The 12,197-nt window shown below is 43.1% G+C and overlaps 1 protein-coding gene across 4 annotated transcripts in view; it reads left to right on the forward strand.

Annotated features, from left to right (window-relative positions):
- The window catches only part of agrn (agrin), a 349,201-nt gene that overhangs the window by 275,048 nt on the left and 61,956 nt on the right, over nucleotides 1-12,197 (forward strand). For all 4 annotated transcript variants that reach the window (XM_034695805.1, XM_034695804.1, XM_034695803.1 and 1 more), the window contains 6 exons: nucleotides 2,058-2,163; nucleotides 6,156-6,275; nucleotides 6,785-6,949; nucleotides 8,493-8,636; nucleotides 10,846-10,970; nucleotides 11,122-11,227. In XM_034695805.1, the coding sequence (XP_034551696.1) occupies nucleotides 2,058-2,163; nucleotides 6,156-6,275; nucleotides 6,785-6,949; nucleotides 8,493-8,636; nucleotides 10,846-10,970; nucleotides 11,122-11,227 (766 nt within the window). The remainder of the gene's footprint in view (nucleotides 1-2,057; nucleotides 2,164-6,155; nucleotides 6,276-6,784; nucleotides 6,950-8,492; nucleotides 8,637-10,845; nucleotides 10,971-11,121; nucleotides 11,228-12,197) is intronic.

A 12,197-nucleotide genomic window follows, 5' to 3' on the forward strand; every position in this document is an offset into this window, starting at 1 on the left:
AGACAGACGATCCAAAGGGAGTGAGCAATAAAGCAGAGTCAAAACTTCTGGCTATGGTCACAACATGGGGAAAACTCACATGTCTGTAAGGCCAGACATACAGTTGTGCTCATAAGTTTACATACCCTGGCAGAATTTGTGATTTTTTTGGCCATTTTTGAGAGAATATGAATGATAAGAGAAAAACTTTGGGGTAAAGCAAAATTTGTATCAAACAACTGTGTTTACTCTTTTTATATCATAAAGGCAACAGACACTACACAAGAAACCATAAATTCTGCCAGGGTAGGTAAACTTATGAGCACATCTGTATACTTACAAACTGAAGCTGATTGGTGCACAGGAAGGCGTGTGGAGTGGTCACGGCCCAATCAGCTGCACTCGATCAGTCAGATTAATCTCTGGAATGAGATTTTGGTCAGCTGTCTGTGTCCTCTCGCATGGTGAAAGCAGATACAGGTCTTTTTTTCATGATTGCGCCACTAGGAAATAGCGTCTTAAAGCACCATGACAACTCTCTGCATGATGTGGACATTTGTAGTACACAGATGAACATTGATTAGCAATAATATTCAATATATAAAACAGCTCTACCAAAAATTATTAAATATCATATGTTGTCATGTCAGAAAGATGACAGAGTACTTCATATTTATGATCAAAGTCTTATTCTCTCACTTCAACTTCTCTGTGTAGGAGTTTGTAAAGGAAACTTTATTGACAGTTGTCAATGCTCTGTCCCGATGTAACACATCCAGTGTGAGCTCGACAGTCGGATCCTACAGTGTAAGCACAAAATTAATGAGCTTTGGTCATGCATCGTACACGATTTACTCGTAAAGTGTACAGTGTATGCCCAGCATTAGAATGATGGAACAAGGCAACACCAGGCATCACACAATGAACTGGCAACCATAGGGAAGACACAGGGGGAGTATATACACAGACATCAGAGGTAACGAGACGCAGGTAGATCTAATTAGGGTGGGGTTGATACACAAGGCGGGAACACAAGGAGGAGGATCTAGAGGACAGGGACATGGGATGTGACAATAATGAAGTGAAGTAAAACCATGATCTTAGATCACTTAACAGAATGTGTCAACAAACAGGAGCGAGATGCCATTCTCCTCATGTAAGGCAGACTACCAAACAGAGATGCATGTTTAACCCTCACATTACACTCAAATGTACTAACATCTTTTATCCTTGGAGTCAGTTTGACCCCAGCAATTTTAAACCTCCAGAAAATTCCTGTTATAGTGACCTCAATATAATCCAAAATAACCAAAACAAATGTGTGTAAAATGTTGATATTTTTTTATGTTTTATACAGCTAAAACAGCCTGGGGTCAAATTGTCCCCAGGGAAATTGGAACATATCAACATTTTAATGGTTTGTTTTCCCAGTTGTCCCCATTGAATTAGGAAAAGTCATGAAATATGAAGCTAAGAAAATTATGTTAATCAATAATTTAGAGACAATAAACATTGAATGGGGTCCAATTGACCCAAAGGATAATAGGAGGGTACGGACTATAACACAAGACAGACACATGAAAGGAAAAACAGACGTGTCAAAAGTGACGTCTAGTCCATGTCTCTTATTTGTTTAAAGCCTTAGGAAAAGCAGGCAAAGAAATACCAAATTAGATTAGTTTTATTTTATTTCTTTCAGTTTCACAGAAGTTGTTGTAGAACATGTATTTCACAACCGATAATGCCACTTCTGATTTATGTGACTTATTTTACTATGACAGCGTAAGATATTTCACAAAAAAACTGCAGCCTCATAGTTTTCATCAAAGATCTCAAATTTGCTCATTCTTACCTTAGTTGACAACTAAACTGATAGAAAACATGAGATTTGGATGAAAGTTCAGACTGAACGGACCTAAAGCTGAGACTTTACTGTTTCCAACTTTGGAATAAGCTCTGGCTGCCTTACTGGGACATAAAGTGACTGTGTTAGCAGCTTTTTATTGAAGGAAATGAAACAGTGTGAAAAAGAGAAGAGGAATCAATCAAAGCATGTGTGATATTAATTTCTTTTGCAGGTTTGTGGCTCAGATGGAAAAACCTACAGCAACGAGTGCGAGCTGAAGAAGGCCAGATGTGAGAAACAAGAGCACTTGTTGATTCAGAATCAGGGACCCTGTACAGGTCGGTACATTACTCCACTCACTGTTACTGTCATTAAAGCACACAGAAGCACCCTCACTAAGACTCATGGTCATTGACATCCCATTTCTCCTCTCATTTCATCCATTGATGGGGTTGTAAAAGTCTGTAGTAGACATAATTCTGTTGTTCCTCTGCTGTAGCCATGAGCTAATGAAATGAGGAAGGTTAAATATGATTTGCTCTTTGTGTAATGTACTCAGGGATGGTTTGACTTGACACACTTGCAGCTTTTCAGCAATGCTCTCATTCTTATTTTGAAACTGACCGGTCCTCTGAGGCTGGCTGCTGAGCAGAGTTTAAAAATCTCTCTCATTGGCTCATGCATGGACTGAGCTGACAGCAATAATGATTCACCCTCCCTGCTCAGACACTCTGACAACTCCAACCATTAAACTTGTCCTCACAAGCATGCTTCTTACCCCCTCAGGAAGGTACTTTACCCCTCTTACTTACATAAAAAAATCTCTTCACATGCAAATGAACGGCACTTTATCGTCCGAAATAGACGTCAGATCAGCGGCTAAGTAGCAAAGGTTAGCCTTCTTCCTCTCCATGCCTGTGAAGGGGTTTTGCTCTGATGCTAGAACAGGCCAGGGGGAGCAGGGCAAAAGGCACTTAAGGGATTTCATGTGATCACTGCAGCCTGTTTGATTCCCCCTGGGTTAAAAATAAAAAAGGAGAAAGGAGAGAGTTGAGGGGAGAGTGCGAAAGAAGGAGCCGCCAGTGTTTTCCCACATCCCTGCAGATTCTTCTCCCCTTCCTGAGCCGGCCTCCTTGGGCACTGACAGTCACGCTTCTCTTCCATCCATGGATAATCGATCCTTTTTTTTGAAGAGCCCTCTATGGCTACTACTGCTCTGGGCTCTCTGTCTCCTGTTGGCAAATGGAAAAACTCAGATCTTGGGGAATTTCACTGCCCTCCACATTAGCTATGTAAAGGAGAAACTTCACTTGACCTCAACTCCACAAACTTATGAGAACATGCCAGCTCTGTGTGACAGAGCAAGAGACCTTTTTCTCAAAGGGTCGGATCAAAGACTGGATGTAAGAAGTGGTCGTAGACTTCTTGTGACACAAGTGATGACATACCCTAAACGTGCATTGTCCCCAGTGACCAGTAGGGGGCGACATCACAGGTTCAGAGGTCAAAGTTTATGCTAGCCAACTGAAAAAGAAGATCCTTATTGCTTGTTTAACTCTTGCATGACATAACATGGTGTAAGTTTAGTTATCTACAATCCTATTGATCAAAGAATGAAGAATAAAGAAAAGCAAGTCTGTAAGTGTGATTGAAAAGTCTCCACTGGAGCTGCTCAGATTTACAACAAGTAAATTGATTGAAGATAAATAAATAAAATCTAAATGTCAAACATCTCCTGGTTCCAGCATCTTAAAGCTCCTGTTAAATACTAGAGTTTAGATGGTTATATAATAGGGATGGGACATGATTTTCAAATGCTTGAATATTCGTTCACTTATAAAAAAAATGGAGGTGTTAATGCTAATATTATTTCATTTTGAAAGTACTATTTTCATCGTTTTCACCAGTGCCTGTTTGTAACACGGTACTCCTACCAGATGGTGGCTATAGAGCATCTTAAAACTGTTTGCTAACCGCATTAAATAACAGGAGAAGAAGAATGCTAACTTCATTGAATAGCGAAAGAAGTCGAAAACATTAGCGACAGTTGGGAATATGTGCGCAGTGCTCTAAGATTCTGAAGCGGAGACTGAGCATGGCTGTGAAATGTTAACATACACGTCACGCTGCTGCGTCACAGAAACACCGACATACAGGTTGAGACAAACGATGCCAGTGCTCGCTGCTAGCAGCACCTCGTCCCGCTCGATTACGAATAATCGCTGAATACATGCCAGTGATAATCGAATGGTATTTTGGATTGAGATGCCCATCCCTATTATAAAACTGACTGAAATTAATATTGATGCCTCTTTATGAGCTAGAACAGCAAACAAAGCTCTCAGCATAGATATTAACTGCTTCTTTGGAGTTATTTCAAAGCCTGACAGCACTACAACGGGGAAGGTGTTGAAGTGAGTAACAGCACGCTGCAGGAACAGCCTTTTTAATTTATCCAAGGCAAAGATTCACACACAGAGAAACACTTGTGTGTTTTAAGAAAGCAGGATGAGATTTGGGGGTTTTTTTTGCCAGTAAGACCTCTTAGACATGTGAAGAAAAAATCCTGTATTACTTTGCCCATGTGGGTCATGAGAAGTTCCTCACATGAGCTTAAATTTGCTGCATTTTGCAGTTATGCATAGAAAGGTCTTGGTTTGAACTGTTTGTCTGACGAATCAGTGATTTAAGAATGTAACTTTGGGTTCAGGAAAACATGAAGAGCATTTTTTTCATTCTTTAAAGATTAAATGGAGAACCAATCAGTTGTAGGGACTTTCTACAGATTCATTGGTAATGGAAAAACTGTTTTGCAGCTCCTTCAATGCAACCTATCATCAAAGATGCCATATATTTTAGATATGGGGACATCTGGCTCTAAAAAACAAAAACAAGATAGCACGGACCAAAATGCCAAACTTCAGGCTTCAAAAGAATCCACAAACCAGGAGTGACTTCTCAATGGCTACATCCACTGTATGTTACATCTTTGGCATGCAATGTGTCATCTGCTGCATGCGTATTATAAAGTATACCTCATACCCTTTACAGCTGCCTCTGATCTCAGTTCTGGGTCAGGGATTCAAGTCAAATATAAAAAGATACTTGTCGGTTTACAAGTGAAGCAGCCCTGTGCAGATGTGCCCTTGCAGGAACTTAAGAGACACATTACGATCACAACAGAGAGAGAGCACAGCAGCAGACCTTGGAAGTGTGAGGGTAATATTGCACGTCACAGCTGAGCTGCATTGTGCCGGACAATGCTCATTGAAGAGGAAAAACCCTTGAAGGGTGGAAGAACATATGAAATTAAAAGTTCTCCTTGTCCTAATAGGCTCGGTACAGATAGCCGTATGGAGCGCTGGAAAGTGGCAAGTTAAATGAACTGTGTCCAAAGCCCATCTCTGGAGTGGGAAAGCACTGGAAAAAGAGCGAGCCGAGTCATCACCATTAGGCTGAGGCTCATATCCACACCAGTAACAGTGTGATTTATGGCCCCGGTATCTCCAGCCTCCAAACTCCAAATGAGCAACACAAGAGAAAGCGATCGAGAGAGGAATAGAGAGAGACAGAGAGAAATAAAAAGGGGAGGGAGAGAATTCTGCTCTCTATCTCTACAACTTTACTTTTCACTGCAAAGCCTGGAGAGAATTTAAACAATGATATTTCTGCCTCGGCCATTACGAAAAAAAAGAGACTCCTCTCCCACCCGCTGTATGTTTTGTTGTTCTTTTCCAATTTCTGGAGAAGCGCCAACTTTTGGGAGCATATTTTGCTGAATGTTTTTCTTTTCTCCGAGCTGTCACGCTAGTTTGAAGGCTGCTGCATCCTTAGACAAAGGAGCTCTCCAACAGGCAGAAAAACTGCTTGGCACATTCCTTCACATTATGCAGCAGGCTTTCTTTTCTCTTTTGGGGAGGGGGAGGTTGTAGGGCAGTAGCGCAATTCGGTAGTATAAGACAAGAACAAATGAAGAGAACATGCCTCCTAGTAGGTGGTAAATGTCAGCTTCTGCACATTCACAAGCGACGCCATTGTTTGTTTGTTTTCATTGGAGGTAATAGCATCATTTTCCCCCTGATTTTGAGCTATTGTGGCGGAAGTAGCAAATAGAATTGTTATCTTGAAGCCGGTTGCCAGCCTCTACACCTCTGCCCCTCGAGCCAATCTCATTGTCGGGAAAAGTTACATGTTGCTCGAGGATTGTATTGTCTGATTCCCCCCCAAACACACCCCCCCACACTAATATAATCATTCAAATGTTGATGTTCTTCTTTCTCTCCTTGTGCCATCTCCCATCTCCCCTCCCTTTTTGTTTCCTCCTCATCAGCAATTTCAGCCAAATCTCTCCCTGAGCCGACAGAACTCCAGCACTGCAGTGAGTCTGTGTACGGCTGCTGCCTCGACAACTTGACGACTGCCCTGGGAGTCGGGCTGGCCGGATGTCCCAGTAAGACCTCCTTGTAGTCCTGCTTTAACCCCTGATAACCTTCTATAACGTCCTCAGTTTGTTTTGCGTGCACAAAAAGATACTATCAGGCTGCTTCAGCATATGGCATATGAGGCTTATTGTCCTTGACTGCAATTACTGTACCAAAGTTGCAGAGTGGAAAACGTTTCATCTTAATCTAAGGAATGATTATGGTAATGTTGCAGCGTATCAACAGAAAAATCTTTCCATCTGATGACAGAGATGGGGGAGAAAATGCTGCATTAAGCTGTTAGCAAAGAGATACAGTATAAATGGGGAAAATGCAGAGTAAGAAATAAGGATATACAGAGATTCACCTAAGAGGGCTTTATCCACTTTTTAGTCATGGAAAAAGGCTTACCTGACTTTTGAGCTAAGTATTAATCTATGACACGGATAGTAAGCAGTATTCAGCCGTTGTAAGGTGTGTTTAAAGGAAGTTAAAAAAGGAACAACCAGTGACATTAATCTTACTCTCTTGTGCTCAGGTACCTGCCAGTGTAACAGCTACGGCTCATACAAAGGGACGTGTGACCCAACCTCCGGTCAGTGCTCCTGTAAGCCGGGTGTCGGGGGGCAGAAATGCGACCGCTGTGAGCCGGGTTTCTGGAACTTCCGTGGCATTGTGACCGAGAACATGAGTGGCTGCACGCGTAAGTATAGATACACACTAATCAAATGTTCCCTTTGGTTATTTAAAACAGTAGGAGCATACATTTGTCCCCATGCTAGATGCTGGTTTGCCTGCAGCATTTGTTCACCTTTCCATCAAGGTTCAGTTCACCCTCAGAGCATCAGAATGTCTTTTCTCACTTAACTCAAGAGGCGTCTATCCGTGCAGAGATTTGTGCTTTTATTTAGTTGTTGGGAGATCTGTTTCTGAGGTTTCAGCTCTGACCTCAATAACTCTACTTTTCATTTTTTCATACAGTCTGATAAAGCCAGAAATCACACACACGTTTTAAAGAGATTTACAAGTAGGCGTCTGTGGCTCAGTGGTAGAGTCAGACTCTCAACTCAAAGGTTGGAGGTTTGATCCTAACTCCCACAGTCCACATGCCAAAGTGTCCTTGGGCAAGACACTGAAACCTAAACTGTTCCCAAGTGGTACAGGCAGCGGTGTGTGAATGGGATCAGTGAACACTGATGGGAACTTTACAAAACAGCCTCTGCCATCAGTGTATGAAAGTGTGAACTGGAGAATGTGATGTATAAATAAAGTCCAATTAACAGTTACAATTAAAGAAACATAAAGACCTTGGAGGCGCTAGTTTGGCTCGGGTAGAGAAGGCATCCCATGTTCAGAGGCTGCAGTCCTCGTCTCAATTGTTAAAGGGTGGATTCTCGATCCTGACGTGACAATTGGAAGAAAAAACAAACAATTCTACACAGACAGATTTCATATTTAGTTTATATTCCAATCAGCTGTAAAAGCATTTTATAATTGAATGAACAAAAATACCTCTAAGAGAGTGTTTTTGTATGATTGGAAGTCTAAAAGAAGTGCAGACAGTTCTCATTAACAACAAATGTTTAATGTACAGATAATCTATAAACAGTGTTTGAGGAAACCAGTCCTCCCTCATCCTCCCTCGTCCTCTCTTCCTGTCAGGACTGTATTGAATGAGCCGCTTTCATTTGTATTCAAGGGAACAACAGTGTCAGGACCCCTTGTTTGTCTCGCTGTAATGCAATATGGCGACCAGCTCGTTTCCCGCCGCTAACATATCACAGGACATAAGCTCCCAAAGCCACAGAGCATTTTCAGTCAACAGCAGGAAGCCTGCAGGTGCCTCACCTGTGGCCTGACCTTAACAAGGTTTACCCTCAGCAAGCAGACAGCGCACTGCACACTAACACCAGGTTCAACAAGAGGGGAGGGAAAAAATAACATCATTGATTCCAGGAACATGATGGGGTTGATGTCCTTCCCTTAGGTTGTTTTTTTGGGGTTTCAGTGACATCTCCTCCTCCGCCTTCTACTCCTCCCTTTTCTGCGTAGGTGGCCCCTGAGGCTGTGAACTATTTCTAATTCTAAGAAATAAGAAGACGTACCTGAACAGGGTTTAGAGCAGCTCAAACACCTTTTCTCCTCTATATAAACCCAACTATTGTTATCATTTCCCCGTCTTTGTCACCTATTGTTGTGTCTTCAGCTAATTAATCCTTCTCTTCCTCTCTTCTTGTCCATGTCAGCGTGTAACTGTGACGCCACAGGCTCAGTCCGGGACGACTGCGAGCAGATGTCAGGTCTGTGTTCCTGCAAGACGGGAGTGAAGGGCATGAAGTGCAACGTGTGTCCAGATGGAAGCAAGATGGGCATGAATGGCTGCGACAAAGGTAATAAGAGAGAGCAGCAAGGCAACTGGTGGAGTGTTAATCTTCCACAGAAAAACACACAGGCATTTTTCTGTTCCGTCTCAGCGTCTCTCTATCACTCTAAAGTGTTTTGCTGTCACTCGTCTGATCCGTGGATCAGCCTCTTAGCAGCCAATTTTTTCTCTGTCTGCTTTTCACATCCATCTGCTTTATTGGCACAGGAAGGAAGTGTCTCTGAGGCAGTTCATCGATAGCGATTAGGAAAATAGTGGAGTGTACGAATAACATCTGCATGACGCATCGCCCATTGATATTTAATTTTCTATAAATCATATGCTACAGTACTTGTTTGTACATCTGCATGAAGACGATTGATTACTTCGATTAATAGAGGAAACAGTCCTGGTGATAGCACAAGATAAAAAAAAAGCAGGTTGAAGGAAAGGTTAGTTCCTGCTGTGGGGGCCTGCAGCTCCTTGATTAAGATGCACCATCAGATATCGACTGGAAGTCAAACACTTAATGAAGCCAGCAGTCCCAGCACAGTGGTGGAGGCGCTCCTCCACACACCCTGCTGAATAAAGAGACAAGGTACTGAGAGGTGGTAGCACATGAAAGCACGAGCCAAAGGGTGGGGGGTACTCTGAGCCTCTATGATGTAGCGACAATGCAAAGACCCCCGCACTCCCAGCCTGGCAGGTGCACGGTGGGCTCCCCAGCTGTAGCTCCTGCTGCGGAAGCTTCAAGGCTTCAAAAGCTCCTTTGGAGAGCTTCAGGGGTGATCTGCTCTGGTCTATGAAAGTATGAATAATTCACACTGTGTGACGTACAGGTAACTACACTACTTTATGACACTGCCACTAAAGTTCTGTGGTTACAAAGGCTAGAAACGGGTCACTCACTTAGAGGAGGAAAACATCTTTTAAACTGTCTCCATCTCCCACTGATTTCACAAAGTGGTGCTGGAGGTGTCTTGGGTCGGGGGCGGGCGCTATAAGAGGAGCTCAGTAGAACCCTCATTAGTGCAAAACCTTGCTGTTTTTGAAACCGCCTAGCAGTGCATACTGATTTGGCTAAAATTTAGTATGTAGTATGTGAACAAGAGCAAAATCTGCAGTATGCCATAACTACCCGGATGTCGTACTGATTCGGGAAAATTTCTCAGTATTCATCGGACCAGTCTCCCTCATGTACTGTTTCCCACAATGCACACCGCTAACGATCCGCGTTTTCTTTTTTCTTTTTCTTTTTTGTGACGGGGGGAACTTACTTTTTAGGTGCTGTGAAAATAATTAAATTCCATATAAACCACTTCTTAACTTTTTAAATCATAAGTGATGCTAAAGAAGCATTTTCTCTATCAGCTTGGCCGTTGTACTTCTGCTTTCCAAAACCGGAAATCCAGTGACGCCTGACCCACTATCCTGCAGGACAGACCAAACAGAACAGTCATACTACAGACTACCTTCAAACGCAGTATGTAGTGTGCAGTACATATGTAGGTAGTATGTAGCAGGCGGTTTCGAAAACAGCCACTATCCCTCTGTGAGCTAATATTGTTCTCACTAGAGAGGTACCAGAACCATTTCCCCATCCTGAAAGTAATTATACAGGAATATATTTTGTAAATGAAACAGATTTACTACAGTGTTGGGAAAGCTTTGATCGCTGACATTTCTCCAGCCTTGACTGAGCTTTCCCTCTCAGACGGCACTGCTCTGATGTTTTTGTTGCTGTTAAGAAGTATTAACCCTAAATGTTTTCATTTCACATCATTCAAACAGTAGTTACATTATTATTCTGTTCAGAGGTTTGTTTTGCAATAAATAATAAACAAATGATGGTATCTCATTTAGTCATCACTAACCGTGTCAAACTGCCCGGCCTCTCTGGTGGATGACTCCACTTATTTGACTCGAAGGAAATTGTGAATGGGTTTATAAATATCTTGGGAGGGCAGCGGATACTGTAACTCTTTCCTGTGACTGGATGTCAGAGCATTCGACTTTTCAATGCTTTTGGGATGTGAAGAGAAATTCAACAAATAAAACAAGAATGCTTCTCATATTTATTTTCTTCCCTGGCTGAAATCGATGGAAGCAAACGTGCTGTAAAACCTTAATAATGCATTCAAAGTGGATATCATAAAACATGTATGCTCCGTTGCTTTAAGCTCTAAGATTATGGAACTGCACAGATTATGATATATCACAAGGTTGTTCTGTCATAGGTCCTGAGGCCCCGACTTCGTGTGAGGAGCTGGTGTGCAACTACGGAGCGTCTTGCATTGAAGTGAACGGCCAAGCTCACTGCGAGTGTCCGTCACCTGACTGCGAGGAGAAAAACAAAACCAAGGTGGGTCCTCTGAACGGTCAGCAATTAAGAAACAAGTAGTGTGATGTTGAAGTTTGCACAAACGTTAACACAGAGACAATATTCAGCAGCCCACAGGGAGCTAACATGTGTTCCCTTCTTCCCTCACTCCGTCTCTGTCACTGTGGAGCAGGTGTGCGGCTCAGATGGGGTGACCTATGCCGACCAGTGCCAGCTGAGGACCATCGCCTGCAGACAGGACAAGGACATCACTGTGCAGCACTTTGGACAGTGCACAGGTGAGTCCTGTCGAAGCCTCCATGTATCACGCGCCCCACAGCCCCAATCAGAAGATAATGAGCGCTGCAGTGGGCCTCATATTATCCTCCTCCTGCTGTTCTCCTCCCATCCATCTCTCTGTCTCTGTCGAGGAAAGTCAAGTCGCAGCAACCTGTATCCAAAAGATAGTGCCTGAATGGAAATATCTGATTTTAAAAGTCAAACTCGTGATTCATGTTCTGGTTGGAAGACCCACGTACAGCTCTATCTGTATTCAAGTCGTCCTTTATCATTGTATTTTATGTTATAATGCCCTTCTCAAGCTCCATGGTTATAATTGTTTGATTACTAATATTAACTTTGTATCACAGCAGCTTAGTCATTGCTGGCCTCATCCTGCTTGTGAGCTGCCAGGTTGGGATAAAATCTTGTGGGTTACTAGAGAAAGATTATATAAGAGTGATATTTTAACACCAGGGGTTGTGCAGTTTGACTGGAGTCTGAGCTTTGACATCCCACAAGATAGCTATGACACTTGCTCTGTGCTTCCTCGTTCCACTGTTGGGATTTGGCTTCGTCTTCAAACCCTCCTGTTGGGAAATGCGTCAATCCTTTTTACGGCGTTGCCAACCTGCCAGGAACAACACGCAGCCTGTGCAGATCAGCGGCTGTAGAGTACATGTGTACTGAGTAAAAAGGTACAGCCCTCGGCCGTGACTTCAGATGCTGATGGACGTTGTTTGGATCGGTGTAATAGATGCCGGGACACAGGCCAAGGCCACGGCTTTCATGTACAGTGAAGTTGTTGCACCGACCGCCAGCTTGCGTCACAGCGGGGTTCAAGAGACGCCGTCAGCAAGCTCAGTAGGGAGGAGGGGAGCCAGCTGTGTGCGTCTGGCCATGAGCCATGGCCAGGTGTCACCAAATTTAAGGTGGAAAAATGCTCATTGACCTGTTTGCTCGGTGGGCTCGGTTCAGGTGACCTAATAA

The sequence above is a fragment of the Notolabrus celidotus genome, chromosome 11 (genome assembly GCF_009762535.1).
Source record: "Notolabrus celidotus isolate fNotCel1 chromosome 11, fNotCel1.pri, whole genome shotgun sequence".
NCBI lineage: Eukaryota > Metazoa > Chordata > Actinopteri > Labriformes > Labridae > Notolabrus > Notolabrus celidotus.